General features: G+C 41.3%; 1 protein-coding gene across 1 annotated transcript in view; it reads right to left on the reverse strand.

Moving 5' to 3' along the window:
- edaradd (EDAR-associated death domain) overlaps window positions 1–20,961 on the reverse strand; it is a 95,409-nt gene that overhangs the window by 6,560 nt on the left and 67,888 nt on the right. The window contains exons 2-3 of the mRNA XM_072264882.1: window positions 18,445–18,497; window positions 6,140–6,188 (exon numbers count right to left, since the gene is read on the reverse strand). Coding sequence (XP_072120983.1) covers window positions 6,140–6,188; window positions 18,445–18,497 — 102 coding nt within the window. The remainder of the gene's footprint in view (window positions 1–6,139; window positions 6,189–18,444; window positions 18,498–20,961) is intronic.

The following is a 20,961-nucleotide window of genomic DNA, read 5'->3' on the forward strand; positions in this document are numbered from 1 at the left end:
CCCTACCTCCCTACCTGTCTGTGTCAACCTCAGTGCCCACCCATCCAGCCTCGATTTCCTGTGTTTGCCCCATATTCGTCTAAGCTTTGCCCCTCCATGTACCTATCCAAGTGCTCCTAAATGACACTATTGGACCTGCCTCAAACATTTCTTCTGGCAGCTTGTTCCATATGTTCACCGCCCTCTGTGACAAAAAGTTGTCTCCCAGTGCCCTTTAAAATTTTTGCCCTCTCTCCCTAAATCTATGCCCCTTAGTATTTCACTCCCTTACCCCAGGGAAAAGACTGTTACCTTCCACCTTATTTTTGCTTTTCATAATTGTAAATATTTCTGTAAGGTCACACTTCATTCTCCTATATTCAAAGTTATAAAGACCCAGCCAGGTCTGCAACTCCCTAACACTCAGACTCTTTAGTCCTGGCCCCATCTTTGTACATCTTTTCTGCACTCTTTCTAATTTAACCACACCATTCTATAACATGGCGAACAAATCTGTACATAGTGCTCAAAGTGCAGTCTCATCAATGAATTATGCAACTGCAGCATAATTCCAATACTCACTGCCCTAACTGATGAAATTGCTTTTTCACCAGATTGTCTCCCTGTGACACTGCTTTCAATAAACTGTGTACCTGTCCTCCTAAGTCCCTCTGTTCCATGATACTCCCCAGTTCCCTATCATTCATAAATAGGTCTTTGCTGATTTGATTTTTCAAAATGTATCATCCCATATTTATCTGCATTGAAATCCATTTGCCACTCCTTGGCCCAGTGATCAAAATTGTTCTATCCTGATTTTTTGGTTACCTTTCAAAAAAAACTTCTGAAAGGTTCAGTTTTTCACACAAGAAGCTATGCCGACTCCTAATCAGACTCCTTCTAACCCTCACAATGCCCTCCAAAAACTTGTCCACTACTGATGACAGGTTGACTGGTCTGTTGTTCCCTGACATGTCCTTGTTATCCTTTTTAAACAATGGAACAACATTAGACACCTTCTAATCTTTCAGAAGTTCAGCAGTGGCTAATGATGAAGCAAACTGCTCTGCACAGACCTCCCCAACTTCCTTTCTAGCTTTCCACAAAGTGCAAGGATGCAGTTGGTCAAGTCCTGTGGGTTTACCCCCTCAATGTGCTGTAAGGCTGCAGATGCCTCTTCCTGGTATATGAATAGGCTCCAAAACATGGAGCCACTTGTTTTCCTTATCTCTTGAACAGCCATGATTTTCTCCTCAGTAAACACAGAGGAGAAATATTTATAAGAGGTCCCATACATCCCCTGTGGATCAGGACATTGCTGATCTCGAAGAGGACCTGTTCTCTCTCTCTCTAACCACCCTTTTACTCTTAACACAGATGTGGAACTTCCTTGGATTTTCCTTAACTTTACCTGCCAGACCCATCTCAAACGCCCTATGCCCTCCAGATATCCTTCTTAAGAGTATTCCTAATCTTTTTATAGTCATTTGCTTGATTCTGACTTCCTAAACTCTATGTATGCTCCCTTCTTTTTCTTGACCAGAGCTTCAATATCTTTCATCAGCCAAGTTCCCTAAGCATGCTTTCACTCCAATGTTGTTCCTGTGGACCTGACCAATCCTTTACCAATACCATCTTAAAACTAATACAATTATAGTCACTAGAGCCAAAGTACTCCCTATCTGCCCCTTTTTACCCTGCCCCATTCTCAAAGAGATCCAATGTTGCATCATTCTGAAAAGGGTCCTCTATACTGTATATTGCCTCACTCATTAAAACTTGGCCATATAGGATGCACTCTACAGCACGTAGATAAACATTGGTGAGGGTTAAAGGGGTCATATCAAAGTTTTTTCACCTCCAGTAGAAGTAGAAGCACTGGTGAGCTTTCCTGGCATTAGCATCAACATCGTGGAACTAGGACAGTATTAGTGATGTTAACTCCAAGAAACTCCTTGACTTCAGCACCATTGTTGTAAACAGGAGCTTGTGCACTACCATTCCTGAAATCAATGATTAGCGCTTTGTTTTGCTGACTTTGAGGGAGAGGTTGGTCATGACACCACGTCACTGGGCTCTCTATCTCCTTTATGTAAGAGAAACACTGGTGGGCTTATTTTTAAGTTCAATCGAAGAGCGTGTGCTATAATGAGGGTTTAAACTAATTTGGTAGGGGGATGAAAACTGAAGTGGTAGTGCTGAGGATGAGTTAGTTAGTTTACAAACAGAAGCAATGTGTAGTGAGACTCCTGGCAAGGAGAGGCTGATGATAGGGCAAAATTGCAGTCAACAGGATGAGTTGCAATATAAAAGGCAGACAAAATTGAAAAGGGTGAATACAGGACTGAAAGAGTTATATCTGACTGCACTCAGTATACAGTATAAGTTAGATAAACTTGTAGCATAGTTACAGATTGGAATGCCTGATGTAATGGGACTCACTGAATCATGGATAAAAGAAGATTATAGCTGGATGCTTAATGTCCAAGGATACACATTATATCAAAAGGACAAGCAGGAAGGCAGAGGAGATGGTGTGGCTCTGTTGGTAAAAAATGAAGTCAAATCATTAAAAAGAGGAGACATGGGGCAGAAGGTGTTAAATCGTTGTGGGTGCAGCTAAGAAACTTCAAGGGTAAAAAGACCCTGATGGGATTGATATATACAGATCCCCAAACTAGTAAGGATGTGGTCTACAAATTATAATAGGAGATAGAAAACGCATGGCAAAAGGGCAATGTTACAATAGTCATGGGGGATTTCAATACGCAGGTAGTTTGGGAAAATCAAATTGGTGCTGGATCCCAAGAGTAGGAACTTCTAGAATGCCTGTGAGATGGCTTTTTAGAGCAGCTCGTGGTTGAGCCTACTAAGGATCAGCTACTCTGGATTGGGTTTTGTGCACTGAAATAAAATTGGGTAGAGAGCTTAATGTAAAAGAACCCTTAGGGGCAAGTGATCATAATTTGATTGGATACGTCTTTGAATTTGAGAAGGAGAAGGTAAAGTCAGATATATCAGTTTTATAGTGGAGTAAAGGAAATTACAGAGGCACGAGAAAGGAGTTGACCAGAACTGATTGGAAAAGAGCACCGACAGGGATGACGGCAGAGCAGCAATGGCTGGAACTTTTGGAAGCAATTTGGATGGCACAAGATATATACATCCCAAAGAGGAAGAAGTATTCTAAAGGAAAGATGACACGACTGTGGCTAACAGATAAGTCAAAGCCAAAAAGAGGGCATATAATAAAGCAAAAATTAGTGGGAAGTTAGAGGATTGGGAAGTTAGAGGATTGGGAAGCTTTTAAAAGGCAACAGGAGACACCTAAAAAAGTCATTAAGAAGGAAAAAATGGAACACAAAAATAAACTAGACAATAATACTAAAGAGGATACCAAAAGTTTCTTCAGATACATAAAGTGTACAAGAAAGGAAAGAGTGGATATTGGACCACTAGAAAATGATGTTGGAGAGGTAATCATGGGGACAAGGGAATGGCAGATGAACTGAACAAGTATTTTGCATCAGTCTTCATTGTGTAAGACATAAGCAGTATGCTGGAAGTTCAAAGGTGTCTGGGATCAGAAGTGTGTGAAATTGCCATTACTAGAGAGAAGGTTCTTGGGAAACAGGAAGGTCTGAAGATAGATAAGTCATCTGGACCAGATGGTGTACACCCCAGGGTTCAAAAAGAGATGGTGAAAGAGATTGTGGAGGCATTAGTAATGATATTTCAAGGATCATTAGATTCTGGAATGGTTCCAGAGGACTGGAAAATTGCAAATGTCACTCCACTCTTCAAGAAGGGGGAGAGGCAGAAGAAAGGAAATTATAGGCCAGTTAGTCTGACCTCAGTGGTTGGGAAGATGTTGATTACTAAGGAGGTCTCAGGGTACTTGGAGGCACACGATAAAATAGGCTGTAGACGGCATTGTTTCCTCAAGGGAAATCTTGCCTAACAAATCTGTTGGAATTCTTTAAAGAAACAACAAGCAGGATAGACAAAGGAGAATTGGTGGATGTTGTGTACTTGGATTTTCAGAAGGCCTTTAACTAGCTGCCACACATGAGGCGGCTTAACAAGTTAAGAGCCCATGGTACTACAGGAAAGGTACCAGCAGGGATAGAGCAATGGCTGACTTGCAGGAGGCAATGAGTGGGAATAAAGGGAGCCTTTTCGGGTTGGCTGCTGGTGACTGTATTCCACAGGGTTCTGTGTTGGGACTTATTTTTGTGTTAAATGTTAATGACCTGGATGATGGAATTGATGGCTTTGCTGCAAAGTTTGCAGATAATACGAAGACAGGTGGAGGGGCAGGTAGTTTTGAGGAAGAACAGATGATACAGAAAGACTTAGACAGAATAGGAGAATGGGCAAACATTTGGCAGATGGAATATAGTGTTGGGAAGTGTATGGCCATGCATTTTGGTAGAAAAAAATAAAAAGATAGACTATTTTCTAAGTGGAGAAAAAAATTCAAAAGTCTGAGCGTAAAGGGAATCCTTGTGCACGATTCCCAAAAGGTTAATTTGCAGGTTGAGTTGGTAGTGAGAAAGGCAAATGCGATGTTTGTATTCATTTCAAGAGACTAGAATATAAAAGCAAGAATGTAATGTTGAGGCTTTTTGAAGCACTAATGAGGCCTCACTTGGAGTATTGTGAGCAGTTCTGGGCGCCTTACCTTAGAAAAGATGTGCCGACACTGGAGAGAGTTCAAAAGAGGTTCACAAGAATGAATTCAGGATTGAAAGGCTTGTTACATGAAGAGTGTTTGATGGCTAAGGGCCTGTATTCACTGGAATTCAGAAGAATAAGAAGTAATCCAATTAAAACCTATTCAATGTTGAAAGGCCTTGACAGAATGGATGTGAAGAGGACAGAGCCTCAGAATAGAGGGCTGTCCTTTTGTAAGGGCGATGAGGAGGAATTTCATTAGCCAGAAAATGGCGAGTCTGTGGAATTTGTTACCACACGTGGCAGAGGAGGCCAAGTCTTTATGTATATTTAAGACCGAGGTTGATAGATGCTTGATTGGTCAGGGCATGAAGCCATACAGGGAGAAGGCAGGAGATTGGGGCTGAGAGGGAAAATGAATCAGCCATAATGAAATGGTGGAGCAAACTCGCTGGGTCAAATGGCTTAAATCCGCTCCTATATCTTATGGTCATATAGTCTATAACACTGGGCAGGGTGCCACTTGGATGAAGAAATAAACTGAGGTTTTGCCTTTCCTTTCAGAGGGACATAAAATATACTGGAATAATTTTGGTGAAGTGTGGTGATGTAATTCTTGGTCAGTATTTATCACTCTGTCAAGATATCTCATAGAATAGCTTTTCTTGCTATTATTGCATAATTCGTTGCAGGGGTTGTTGTAAGCAAGTTTACTGCTACATTACCTACACTAGGGATTTCTGTAGGTCACAAAGGTGAAAAATAAATGCAAGATTTTCTTTCAGTTGGGAACTCAGAATCTCGTTAGCTTTATGTAATTTTTAACCTCCAAATTAATACTCTGATTGTTTAGCAAAACAATTCTGAACTTAACATGTATTTCCAGATTTGTTTGGGAAAATGTACAATTTCCCTTTTGAAAAATTAAATTCTATTAATGTCCTTGATAATGCACTGTCTAGTTCTATATATGATGTCTCTGTCCCGCTTCATATTATCAGAGAATCATGGAATACACAACACATATTATCAAAAGTAAAACCTGAAAAGCTATCTGAACATAAAACAGGTCCTCCATCAATTGTGCAACAGTGAGGAAGAAAACTCAAGCAGCACTGATAGCACATTATTTTAAATAAGCTTATCAGTCGAATCATGAAACTTCTTCCCTCATTATCAAGGTCCTGACTCATTTATTTTAAATCAAAGATTTATTTAATAGGTTAATGTCTTTATTTTAAAATATTGTTAACTAAACTAATATCACAGCACAATTTCAAGATGAATGATTTTAAAGTGGTACATTTCTTTGTCCTAGGATTTTCAGCTAGCATTAAGTTTGACATTGCTGCTGATATAATATAATGATATTCAAACATGCTGATTATGCAAAAAAATGACAATCTGAATTTTATGTAAAACACATTGCGATTATATTATTATGCTGGGTGAGAATTGCAGATGTGTTTTTTAGTGAAGATACCTTTGATGCAAACACTGTGATCTGTTGCTTGAATAGGGTATTTTTCAATCTGTGGATAGAGAAGGATAAATGTATTAATATAAATATTTACAGTCTATCAGAAAATTGCTGGCTATATTCTTGTCCTCACATTTATTTTAACAGCACGTGTCACTGGTATGTGGCCCAAAAAACACTATGCATGTGCATGGAGCATATAGAAAACATTTGAATGAAACATAGAAACATAGAAAACCTACAGCACAATACAGGCCCTTCGGCCCTAAAAGTCATGCCAAACATTTCCCTACCTTAGAAATTACTAGGCTTACCCATAGCCCTCTATTTTTCTAAGCTCCATGTACCTATCCAAAAGTCTCTTAAAAGACCCTATCACATCTGCCTCCACCACCATTGCCAGCAGCCCATTCCATGCACTCACCACTCTCTGAGTAAAAAACATACCCCTGACATCTCCTCTGTACCTACTCCCCAGCACCTTAAACCTGTGTCCTCTTGTGGCAACCATTTCAGCCCTGGGAAAAAGCCTCTGACTATCCACACAATCAATGCCTCTCATCATCTTGTACACCTCTATCAGGTCACCTCTCATCCTCCATCGCCCCAAGGAGAAAAGGCGGAGTTCACTCAACCTATTCTCATAATGCATGCTCCCCAATCCAGGCAACATCCTTGTAAATCTCCTCTGCACCCTTTCTATGGCTTCCACATCCTTCCTGTAGTGAGGTGACCAGAATTGAGCACAGTACTCCAAGTGGGGTCTGACCAGGGTCCTATATAGCTGCAACATTACCGTACTTCTCGACTCCTAAGTTCAATTCCACGATTAATGAAGGCCAATACACCGTATGACCTCTTAACCACAGAGTCAACCTGTGCAGCTGCTTTGAGCATCCTATGGATTCGGACCCCAAGATCCCTCTGATCCTCCACACTGCCAAGAGTCTTACCATTAATACTATATTCTGCCATCATATTTGACCTACCAAAATGAACCACTTCACACTTATCTGGGTTGAACTCCATCTGCCACTTCTCAGCCCAGTTTTGCATCCTATCAATGTCCCGCTGTAAGCTCTGACAGCCCTCCACACTATCCACAACACCTCCAACCTTTGTGTCATCAGCAAACTTACTAACCCATCCCTCCACTTCCTCATCCAGGTCATTTATAAAAATCACGAAGAGTAAGGGTCCCGGAACAGATCCCTGAGGCACACCACTGGTCACCGACCTTCATGCAGAACATGACCCATCTACTACCACTCTTTGTCTTCTGTGGGAAAGCCAGTTCTGGATCCACAAAGCAATGTCTCCTTGGAACCCATGCCTCCTTACTTTCTCAATAAGAGGGTACCTTATTGCATAGGGTACCTCATCAAATGCCTTGCTGAAATCCATATACACTACATCTACTGCTCTTCCTTCATCAAAGTGTTTAGTCACATCCTCAAAAAGTTCAATCAGGCTCGTAAGGCATGACCTGCCCTGACAAAGCCATGCTGACTATTCCTAATCATATTATACCTCTCCAAATGTTCATAAGTCCTGCCCCTCAGGATCTTCTCCATCAACTTACCAACCACTGAAGTAAGACTCACTGGTCTACAATTTCCCAGGCTATCTCTACTCCCTTTCTTCAATACAGGAACAACATCCGCAACCCCCCAATCCTCCGGGACCTCTCTTGTCCCCATTGATGAATCAAAGATAATCGCCAGAGGCTCAGCAACCTCCTCCCTCGCCTCCCACAGTAGCCAGGGGTACATCTCATCCGGTCCCAGTGACTTATCCAACTTGATGCTTTCCAAAAGCTCCAGCACATCCTCTTTCTTAATATCAACATGCTCAAGCTTTTCAGTCTGCTGCAAGTCATCACTACAATCACCAAGATCCTTTTCCACAGTGAATACTGAAGTATTCATTAAGTACCTCTGCTATTTCCTTCAGTTCCATACATGCTTCCCCACTGTCACACTTGATAGGTCCTATTCTTTCACGTCTTGTCCTCTTGCTCTTCACATACTTGTAGAATGCCTTGGGGTTTTCCTTAATCCTGCCCGCCAAGGCCTTCTCATGGCCCCGTCTGGCTCTCCTAATTTCCTTTTAAGCTCCTTCCTGTTAGCCTTATAATCTTCTAGATCTCTAACATTACCTAGCTCTCTGAACCTTTTGTAAGCTTTTCTTTTCTTCTTGACTAGATTTATTACAGCCCATGTATACCACGGTTCTTGTACCCTCCCATAACTTCCCTGTCTCATTGGAATGTACCTATGCAGAACTCCACAAAAATATCCCCTGAACATTTGGCACATTCCTTCCGTACTTTTCCCCGAGAACATCTATTCCCAATTTAGGCTTCCAATTTCCTGCCTGATAGCTTCATAATTCCCCATACTCCAATGAAACGCTTTTCTAACTTGTCTGTTCCTATCTCCCTCTAATGCTATTGTAAAGGAGATACAATTATGATCACCATCTCCAAAATGCTCTCCCACTGAGAGATCTGACACCTGACCAGGTTCATTTCCCAATACCAAATCAAGTACAGCCTCTTCTCTTGTAGGCTTATCTACATATTGTGTCAAGAAACCTTCCTGAACACACCTAACAAACTCCACCCCATCTAAACCCCTTGCTCTAAGGAGATGCCAATCAATATTTGGGAATTTAAAATCTCCCATCACGACAACTCTGTTATTATTACACCTTTCCAGGATCTGTTTCCCTATCTGCTCCTCTTTTTCCCTGTTAATATTGGGCGGCCTATAAAAAACACCCAGTAAAGTTATTGACCCCTTCCTGTTCCTAACCTCCACACACAGAGACCCGGTAGACAATCACTCCATGATGTCCACCTTTTCTGCAGCTGTGACACTATCTCTGATCAACAGTGCCATACCCCCACCTCTTTTGCCTCCCTCCCTGTCCTTTCTGAAACATCTAAAACCCAGCACTTGAAGTAACCATTCCTGTCTCTGAGCCATCCAAGTCTCTGTAATGGCCACCACATCATAGCTCCAAGTACTGATCCACGTTCTAAGCTCATCTGCTTTGTTCATAATACTCCTTGAATTAAAATAGACATATCTCAAACCTACCGTCTGAGCACGTCCCTTCTCTGTCACCTGCCTATCCTCCCTCACACACTGTCTCCAAGCTTTCTCTATTTGTGAGCCAACCGCCTCTTCCCCAGTCTCTTCAGTTCGGTTCCCACCCCCCAACAATTCTAGTTTAAACTCTCCCCAATAGCCTTAGCTAACCTCCCCACCAGGATATTGGTCCCCCGGGATTCAAGTGCAACCTGTCCTCTTTGTACAGGTCACACCTGCCCCAAAAAGAGGTCCCAATAATCCAGAAATCTGAATCCCTGCCCCCTGCTCCAATCCCTCAGCCACGCATTTATCCTCTCCCTCATTCTATTCCTATGTGCACTGTCGCGTGGCACAGGCAACAATCCCGAGGTGACTACCTTTGAGGTCCTGCTTCTCAACTTCCTTCCTAACTCCCTGTAGTCTTTTTTCAGGATCTCTTCCCTTTTCCTACCTATGTCGTTGGTACCAATATGTACCACGACTTCAGGCTGTTCTCCCTCCCACTGCAGGATATTGTGAACGCGATCTGAAACATCCTGGACCCTGGCACCTGGGAGGCAAACTACTATACGAGTTTCTTTCCGGCATCCACAGAATCACCTATCTGACCCCCTCACTATAGAGTTCCCTATCACTACTGCCTTCCTCTTCCTTTCCCTACCCTTCTGAGCCACAGGGCCGGACTCTGTGCCAGAGGCACAGCCACTGTTGCTTCCCCCAAGTAGGCTGTCTCCCCCAACAGTACTCAAACAGGAGTACTTATTGTCAAGGGGTACAGCCACAGGGGTACTCTCTAGTACCTGACACTTCCCCTTCCCTCTCTTGACTGTGACCCACTTGTCTGGCCCTGGTATGACCACCTGTCTATAACTTCTTTCTATCAACTCCTCGCTCTCCCCGACCAGACGAAGGTCATCGAGCTGCATCTCCAGTTCCCTAACACGGTCCCTTAGGAGCTGCAGCTCGACGCACCGGGTACAGATATGATCATCTGGGAGGCTGGGAGACTCCAGGACCTCCCACATCCGACACCGAGCACAGAAAACCCGCCTCACACACACTCTACTTCTTTTCCGCAATTAACACAGGTAAACCTACCTCACCTCATCACCGCCTAAGCCCATTGAGCCAAAGCCCTATCACTGTGCCACCTTTCACTCCTCTGCCCACTGGATATGGCGGTCTTTTTTTTAAACTTGTCCCGCTCTACTGGCTGACGTCACATGCCTGCTCAGTTTTGCCTCTCTTTTACCCTGAGTAGTAAAGTGCTTCGCTCCAGTAGAATTAATAAAACTACCAGCAACATTGCATTCTGAACACCCCTGTCTGTATCAATGGTGCTGAGGTGGAGATGATTGAGACCTTCAAGTTCCTTGGTGTAAATATCTCCAACAGTTTGTCCTGGTCTGTCACTGTGGATGCTATGCCAAGAAAACATACTAGCACCTCTACTTCCTCAGAAAGCTGAAAAAATTTTGTATATCGTTGATGGCCCTCACCAATTTTTATGGATGTGCCATAGAAACCTATCAAGATGTATCAGATCTTGGTATGATAACTGCTATACACAAGACTGCAAGAAATTTCAGAGTTGTAAATGCAGTCTGATTTAGATGGAAAACAGCCTCTCATCTATTGATTTTCCCCGCCTCAGAAAAACAGCCAGCATCAACAAGAATCCCTCTCAACATTCTTTCTTCACGACCCCCCCCACCCCTTTCCATCGGCCAGAAGATACAAAAGGCTCAAGGAGAACTTCTATCCAGCTGTTATAACACCCATGAACAGTTGTATGCAAGAAATGAAATCTTGATCTCAGAATCTGCATCATCATGGCCCTTCTACTTTATTGATCCACTTGCACTGCACCTTCCCTATCACTGTAACACTAATACACAGTACATACTTTGGTAATAAATTTACTTTGAACTTTGAATATTGCATTCATAGTCATAGTCATAGTCATACTTTATTAATCCCAGGGGAAATTGGTTTTCGTTACAGTTGCTCCATAAATAATAAATAGTAATAGAACCATAAATAGTTAAATAGTAATATGTAAGTTATGCCAGTAAGTTATGAAATAAGTCCAGGACCAGCCTATTGGCTCAGGATGTCTGACCCTCCGAGGGAGGAGTTGTAAAGTTTGATGGCCACTGGCAGGAATAACTTCCTATGACGCTCAGTGCTGCATCTCAGTGGAATGAGTCTCTGGCTGAATGTACTCCTGTGCCCACCCAGTACATTATTTAGTGGATGGGAGACATTGACCAAGATGGCATGCAACTTAGACAGCATCCTCTTTTCAGACACCACCGTCAGAGAGTCCAGTTCCATCCTCACAACATCACCAGCCTTACGAATGAGTTTGTTGATTCTGTTGGTGTCTGCCACCCTCAGCCTGCTGCCCCAGCACACAACAGCAAACATGATAGCACTGGCCACCACAGACTCGTAGAACATCCTCAGCATCGTCCAGCAGATGTTAAAGGACCTCAGTCTCCTCAGGAAATAGAGACGGCTCTGACCCTTCTTGTAGACAGTCTCAGTGTTCTTTGACCAGTCCAGTTTATTGTCAATTCGTATCCCCAGGTATTTGTAATACTCCACCATGTCCACACTGACCCCCTGGATGGAAACAGGGGTCACCGGTACCTTAGCTCTCCTCAGGTCTACCACCAGCTCCTTAGTCTTTTCCACATTAAGCTGCAGATAACTCTGCTCACACCATGTGACAAAGTTTCCTACCGTAGCCCTGTACTCAGCCTCTTCTCACTTGCTAATGCATCCAACTATGGCAGAGTCATCAGAAAACTTCTGAAGATGACAAGATTAGTGGGTGTAGACACAGTTCAGCAGGAAGACGATGGCATCCTCAACTCCTAGTTGGGGCTGGTAGGCGAGCTGGAGGGGATCTAAGTGTGGCCTGACCATAGGCCGGAACAGCTCCAGAACAAGTCTCTCCAGGGTCTTCATGATGTGGGAGGTCAATGCCACCGGTCTGTAGTCATTGAGGCCGCTGGGGCGCGGTGTCTTCGGCACAAGTACGAGACAGGACGTCTTCCACAATACAGGAACCTTCCGGAGCCTCAGGCTCAGGTTGAATACATGGCGAAGTACTCCACATAGCTGAGGGGCACAAGCTTTGAGCACCCTGGTACTGACACCATCCGGTCCTGCAGCCTTGCTTGGGTTGAGACGTTTCAGCTGTCTTCTCACCTGTAGAGCTGTGAAGCCCACCGTGGTGGTTTCGTGTGGGGAAGGGATATAGTCATGAGAGCAGGGTGGGGGACTGTGAGGAGGGGTAGGAGCGGAGAGTGGAATATGTGTTGGTTGGGGGCCGACAACAGATGGCTCATGTGTGGGATGGGCAGGGGCCACACTGTCAAATCTGTTAAAGAACAGGTTAAGTTCATTGGCCCTGTCCACACTGCCTTCCGCTCCTCTGTTGCTAGTTTGCCGGAACCCAGTGATGGTCCTCATCCCCCTCCAGACCTCTCTCATGTTGTTCTGCTGGAGTTTCCACTCAAGCTTCCTCCTGTACCTGTCTTTAGCCTCCCTGATCCTGGCTTTCAGGTCACTCTGTATTGCCCTCACTCCTCCCTATTTCCATCTCTAAACACCTTCTTTTTAGCGTTCAGGATGTCCTTAATGCCCTTTGTCACCCATGGCTTGTTATTTGAATAACAAAGGACGGTTCTTGTTGGAACATTGCGGTCCGCACAGAAGTTGATGTAATCAGTGATGCACTCTGTGAGCCCATCAATATCCTCTCCATGTGGCTCACAGAGTGCCTGCCTTTTGTTTTTGTTTTCCTTTAAAGCTACTTTGATGTACTTATGTATTGAATGATCTGTCTAGATGACATGCAAACAAAAACTTTTTATTGTTTCATGATACATGTGGCAATATTAAATCAATTACCAAATGGGACAGTGCTCAAAGTAGCAAGCATGCAACATAGCCTGTGAAAGAAGATATTTCAAGAATCGAAGTAATTGGTAAATTCCCTAAATACAAGGTGCAAGTCACTGACATTATTTTGTAGTGTGGCAATGAAGAAGGTGTATTAATATGGCACTTTTCATACCATGAATATGTTTTCCCCAAACAACAAATTACCTTTAAAGCGCCACCATTGTTGCTTTGCAAATCAGGCAACAAAACAGTGCACAAAAACTTCCATTAAGTTCTGGACAGTATCTTTTCCTCCATTTAACAGTGTCCAGTTATGGACTGTTAACATTCATAACCTAGTAATACATCATGTATTAAGATGCTTGCACAGAATTCTGCACTGTAGATGTTGACAAATAACAGTTTTGCAGAGATGTCATCCTTACCACTGGTTCACACCTGAATAAGTACTTTTAAGACAAACTATCATTGCTATAATTGTTTGGACTTTGCTGGATGTTGCTGTCATTTTTCAACATAGGTGCCAATAACTGTCGAGTCCTGATCACACTCCCCTTACTATTTTTCAGCATCAGTCATGTGGAGTGTGTTTAAAGATCAATTGCACAGAGTACAGGGAAGGTATGTTCTGTTAGAAGGAAGGATAGTGATGGAAATATAAGAGAACCTTAGATGTCCACAGAGGCGATGAAGTTAGTCAAGAAGGAAAAAGAAAAAGTAAGTAAAGCTTCGGAAGTTGGCATCAGACAGAGCATATGAGGAAGATAGAGAAGCCAGAAAAGAACTAAATAAGGGAATTTGGAAAGCCAGGAGGGACCATGAAAAGTTCTTGGCCAGTGCCAAGCACATAGAAGACAGAGGGTAGTGGTTAAAGGGACTTATTCAAGCTGGAGGTCTGTAATTAGTGGTGTTCCACAGGGATCTATGCTGTGACCTCTGCTGTTTGTATGTTTATAAATGACCTGGATGACAATGTAGAGGGTTAGTAAATTTGTGGATGACACCAAGATTGATGGAGTTGAGGATATTGTAGAAGACTAGTAATGAATACAGTGCGATATAGATCATTTGCAGACATGGGCAGAGAAATGGCAGATAGAGTTAAATCCAGATAAATGTGTAAGGTGTTGCACTTTGGTAAGGCAAATGCAAGGAGACAGTACACTGTTAAAGGCAAAACCCTTAATAGTGTTGCTGAGCTGAGAGATCTTGGGGTCCAGGTACATAGTTCCATGAAAATGGCTACACAGGTTAATAGGGTGACTAATAAGGCTTATGGAATGCTTGCTTTTATTAGACAAGGCACTGAGTTCAAACATCAAGAGGTTATGTTAGGCTACATCTGGAGTATTGCATACATTTCTGGTCACTCCACTATAGGAAGGATATTGAGGCTTTGGAGAGGGTTCAGAAGAGGTTTACCAGGACGCTGCCTGGTTTAGAGGGCATGTGCTATCATGAGAGGCTGGACAATCTTGTGTTGTTTTGTTCGAAGTGACGAAGGCTGAGCAGAGATCTGATAGGGATTTATAAGATTATGAGAGGAATAGATAGAGTAGATAGGAAGTATCTTTTTCTCAAAATAGAAATGCCCAATACCAGAGGGCATGCATTGAAGGTGAGAGGGGGTACGTTCAAAGGGGATGTGAGGGGGGTGTTCTTTACTCATAGTGGTGGATGCCTGGAATGTCCTGCCTGGTATGGTGGTAGAGGTAAATATATTAGAGGCTTTTAAGAGACCCTGAGATGGACACATGAATATGAGGAAGATGGACTTTGTGCAGGTAGGAGAGATTTTTTTTGGGACTTTTTTGATTTAGCAATGTGGATCGGCACAACATTGCACAACATTCCTGTGGTGTTCAACATTCTATAGAGCCATTTGTAAACATTGTAAATTTTTAACACCTTGATAGATAGCAAAATTTGGGATGTCAGCTGTCAAAGGTCTTCCAGAATAGCTTTGTGGTCAGAACTCACTCTGATCTACATCACCCTATCACATTGTTTAAAACTCTATCTTTGTTTGGGCTTTAGCAGTGAGTTCAATGACTGTCTGGGTAAACATGATCAGTCTCTGAATTTGGAGGCAACAGGAGTTGTGCGGATCAATATAATTTATAGATCCGAAAGAATTTTTCAAAATTTTACAAGCATTATGGAAGCTGACAATTTGACATCATCATCATCATCAGGTGCCATGCCCAGTTTGAGCTTTGACTGCCATGGCCCACACACTCCTGTTTCGGGTCAAGTGGATCAATTCATTTGTATTCATTTCCCCAATTCTCTGGCTGCCATCTCCATCATCATTTGTCTTTGTCTTCCTCTTGCTTTCTTCCCTTCAATCTTTCCCATAATTATCATGCATTCTAACTCCTCTTTCCTAATCATATGTCCAATGAAGTTACATTGCCTTTTCATGATCCCATACATTATTTCCCTTTTTGTGTTTGCTCTATTCATGACATCCTCGTTAGATATTCGTTTCATCCATGATATTCTTTGTATCCTCCTCAAAAACCACATCTCTGCTGCTTCAATTTGTTTCCCCATGTTACCAGATATTGTCCAACACTCTGAGCCATATAACGTAACTGGATAAATGAAACATTTCAGTACTCTGAGGCGGGTCGTCATGCCTAGTTTAGTATTGGTCAGTATACTCTTCATTCTCATAAAGGTGTCCTTTGCCATCCCTATTTTTCTTTTGATGTCCACATCACACCTGCTACCTGATCTCACCCAGCTTCCTAAGTAGCAAAAGTTCTGTATTTGTTTTATGTCTTCCCCGTTTATTTTCAGCCTGTAGATAGAATTCTCCTTCTTTTTGGATATCACCATATATTCTGTCTTTTCGCAATTGATAGATAGACTCATTTTTGCACTTTCTTCAACAACTATATCAATTAAGTTTTGTAGTTCTTCCTCCATACTTGCAATTAATACAGTGTCATCTGCATATCTGAAATTATTGATGTTTTCACCGCCAACTTTGATTCCCAAGATGTCTCTTATTTTTTGTAATATTGTTTCACTGTACACATTAAATAAATCAGGGGAGAAAACGTACCCTTGTCTAACGCCTCTCTTGATTTTCATAAACTGACTCACTTCTCCATCTATTCTTACAGCGGCAATTTGTTCCCAGTACAGATTTCAAATTAGGCGGAGGTCTTTTAAATCTAGATCTAGAGTTTTCTGTAATATTTCAAATAACTTATTGTGCTTCACTTTATCAAATGCTTTTGTGTAGTCAATAAAACAAACAAACAAATCTTTTTGCACTTGAATAGCTCGTTCTGATAGTATCCTTAACATCAATATTGTGTTTCTTGTACCTTTGTCTTTCACAAAACCACATTGTTCTTTACCCATTTCAGCTTGTATCTTACTTTTAGCTCTTCAAAATTCTTAGAAGTATCTTGGTGATATAACTCATTAAACTTATGGTCCTACGTAATTCACATTTTATTGCTCCAGGTTTCTTAGGGAGAGTGATAAATACTGATTTTTTCATCTCTTCTGGTATTTATTCCAGTCTCATAAATGTCATCTTCAACAGATTCTATTTCTAGACTTTGAAATCTATTCCCTACTTCAATTGTAAATTTTTGTCTTAAGTTTTCTTCTTTAATTAATTGCAAGTAATCAAGGGATTGTTCAGGTTTTTGCTTCTTTAGTTTCTTAAGATTTACTTTTACATGACATACTACTGTGTTATGGTCACTATTATAGTCTGCACCTGGATATGTTTTGCATTGAGTCACTGAGTTTCTAAATTTTTGTTTTATAGTAATAAAGTCAATTTGATTTCTAGAGTTATCACCTGGACTTTTCCAAGTCCACAAGCATCTTGGATGGTTTTTAAAGTAGGTATTCATAATGACCTGATTATTCATCTTGCACCATTCTACCCATTTCTCACCTCTTTCATTTCTTTCCCCTAGTCCCAATTTTCCTATGGTATTTCCATCAGCACCTTGTCCTACTTTAGCATTTAGATCTCCCATGACAATAACAATATCTTGAGATTTGCATCCATTCTTTGCTTGTTCAACCTCCTCATTTTATTTATCTATATCCTCATTTATTCCACCTGTTGTTGGTGCATATACCTGTATAATTGCTAAATCAAATGGTTGTCCTCTGAATCTAACAAGGAGCACTCTTTCTGATATCGCCCAATGTCCTAAAACACTTTTTGCCATGTTTTCATCCATAAGAATTCCTACTCCATTAGTATGGGATGTTCCACAAGAATAAATTAGTGTTTTATTTCTATTCTGACATGTTCCAGTACCTATCCAATGAACTTCGCTAATTTTCCCATTATGTTAATCTTTAGTCTTTCCATTTCATTTATCACATTGTCCAATCTTCCTGCTTGATATAGGGTTCTTACATTCCAAGTGGCAATAATTTTCTTTTGTGTTACTTTAACCTTATGAGCAGTAGCTTGATGACAGTCGGGGATCCCCTGCTGACCAGAATCAATTCTACCGAGCGAAGCATCTTCAGAATTGTCTTGAAGATCCCCTTGACGCTGTTGTTGTGGAATACATTTTGTGAGTTTGACCATGGTCTTCTTAGCAAATAGATTCTAGGAAACCTAGTGTCTAGCAACGGTGGTTTGCTGAAATCGCCATTTCTCTTCCCAAATGTTCATCCGCAAGTACTATAGCCGTTGACATTTGAGGTCATAGCTCATCCGCCTTCTTCGTCATAAGTTCAGTTACTGAACCTGCCGGATTTGCCGTTGGCCTTCGCTTGTATCCTGAGCAAGAACCCTTGCAGGTGCTACCGTTCCGGGTCAGAGCGGCCCTGGGAGCAATGACTGACTAAGGGGTAACTCCACTTTCCCCAAAGCTCTGAAAGCCCCCAATCAGAGCCTCATCACCGGTTGCAGTTTAGAATCATACCCAGGACCAAATTTGACATCAAGGTAATTAAATAGTATTGGCATAGTTTATTATTGACACATGTACGAAGATTTGTACGGTGAAAAACTTGTCTTGCATACTATTCATACAGATCAAATCATTACACAGTACATTGAACTAGCTAATGTAGAAAAAAAGTAACAATGCAGAATAGAATGTAGAAGTTACCACAAAATCTAGTGCAGTGAAGTTAAATGATAAAGTGCAAGATCATAGTGACGTAGACTGTGAGGCCAAGAGTCCATTCATGAATGAATTAAGCAAAGTCCACCATGTTATCCACCAAATCCACCACATATTAAAAATGGGCAAGTCCTGATAAAGTTCATGATGTATACATCAGCCATACCTTTTCTGAAGGGGCACTAGGATCTGTATCCTCAACAGCGATTCGGGGAATTTCTGTCAAAGACAAAATAGCAAGCAATTCATCAAAAAGAATAATTTTTATAAATACAAGACATCACAATGGTGAAAGTTGTAACAAAATAAGCACATAAATTTACTATCTCTCCTTCAATGTAATGTGCTGAAATTAATTTTAATGAATTTCAGGCATATACTTGTAGAAGGTAAATTGCAGATTTCAGATTTAGACTTATTTATCACATGTACATTGAAACATACAACCACTCCTATGAAGTTAAAACAACTAAGTCTAGGCCTCAATCTTGGCGGAGACATCAGGTTTGCACAATCTTGACCAGATGATAGTGAAGAAAACCAGAGTTCTTCCATAGAAGTAGAGAAGGAAAATTTTGCATTAAAAAGATTTTGTTTTAAACCAGAATACATGGCAAAATTTGTAAGACTGGTGATAGTGTAAAAGTAGAACATCAGACTTGGCAGTACTGCCTGGCGACTGGTATGGAAACCTCCATGCACAGGATATCAAAAGAGATTGCAGAAGAATGGAGACTCAGCCAGTTCCATTGTTGGCACAAAAATCCACACCACTGAGCACATTTTCAAAAGGCAGTGCCTCATGAAGGTGGCATTCATGATTAAAGACCCTCATGCCCTCTTTGCCTTACTTTTATTAGGTAAGAGCTACAATAACCTGAAGACCCCCACACAACATTTTCTTCTATCTCTTTACCATCAGATTTCTGAACAGTCCAGAAACACTCCCTCATTATTTGTCTTTTGCACTATTTATTTATTGTTGTAACTTATAGTAATTTTATATATTACACTAGGCTGCTGCTGCAAAACAACATTGACATATGTCACAAATTCAAGATAATCTGCAGATTCTGGAAATTCAAGCAACACACACAAAAAATGCTGGTGAACGCAGCTTAATTAAACTTTGCAACTTCAATAAAAAGCAGAAATGGTGGCTATATTGGAAAGACAGATGTATTCAATTGCACAAGGGATAACTGGATAGTATAGACTGAGCAGATTGAGCAGTATTTTGAAGCAAGTGAAATAGCCAGTGAAAAGAGAGTGTCCGTTTTGCTGAGTGCATTGAATGGAAGAACATACAGCTTGCTTTGACCTCTGACTGCTCCAACCAAACCAGATGAAATGAGCTTTACTGATATCATGATAGTAATGTAGAAAGATTTAGAACTGAAATCATTGTTGATTGCGGAATACTTCAGATTTCATAAGCGGAATCAAAAGGAAAGGGAGTCCATTTCAGTATATGTAGCTGAATTGAAGTTGTCTGAACATTGTTAGCTCAGTGATGGGGTTAATGATGCACTGAGAGATCATTTAGTTTGTGGAATCTTACAAGAGAGGATTCAAAAATGGCTCCAAACTGAAGCACAACTCACATTTAAAAGAACAGTTGAAACTGATATATCAGTGGAAACAGCAGACAAAGACACAATTGAATTGCAGTCAGGAATGAAAGAGAGCATGAACAAAATTGCAACATCAAAACAGAAACTGATATGGGTGAACAAATTGTGTTACTGTTGTGGCAGCAGCTCATGTACACCAGACCAATGCAGGCTTAAAGGTGATACTTGCAGAAAATGCAACAAAATAGAATATATACAAAGAGTATGTAGGGCAGATAAAAATAAATGGACTGCACAGAAAAGAGAAAAAGATATAAAGTCAAGTTGCAGTTTCAAAAAGAGCATTAACCTACACAGTGCAGATGAAAACTCTGATAGTGATATCAGTAACTTAGGACTGGTAAGCCTTGAGATATACAATGTGAAAACTAACAAAAGACAAGCAATATGGCTTATACAAGAAGTGAATTGCACATTAATTGAAATGAAATTGGACACTGGTTCAGCTGTTTCAGCCATTCCATTAAATGAATTTGAATGCCATTTTAAAGATTCTGAACTGAAGCTGTCAAAGTTCAAAGTTCAAAGTAAAATTTATTATTAGAGTACGTCCATGTCACCATATACAACTCCAAGATTCCTTTTCTGCGGGCATACTTAGCCACAATCTCTATTGCTACCTATTTCAGAACCCGGGGTGCAGCTCATCTGGCCTGGGTGACTTATGAACCCTTAGGTCTTTCAGCTTTTTGAGCACCTTCTCCCTTGTAACAGTAATTGCACTCACTTCTTTTCCCTCACACCTTCAACACCTGGCATACTGCTCGTGTCTTTCACAGTGAAGACTAATGCAAGATACTCATTCAGTTCATATGCCATGCTCTTGTCGCCCGTTATTATTTCTCTGGCTTTAACTGATATATTCACACTGTAGCGCGAGAGAGAGAGATAGAGATAGAGATAGAGAGAGAGAGAGAAAGAGAGAGAGAGAGAGAGAGAGAGAGAATGATGTGCATACACAGACAACAATCCATACATAGTGCTAAGCAGGAAGGGGGGGGGGGAGAAGTATTATTGCTCCAAAAGAAATAGATCCACACATTACAGCC

The sequence above is a fragment of the Mobula birostris genome, chromosome 8 (genome assembly GCF_030028105.1).
Source record: "Mobula birostris isolate sMobBir1 chromosome 8, sMobBir1.hap1, whole genome shotgun sequence".
In the NCBI taxonomy this organism is placed as follows: domain Eukaryota; kingdom Metazoa; phylum Chordata; class Chondrichthyes; order Myliobatiformes; family Myliobatidae; genus Mobula; species Mobula birostris.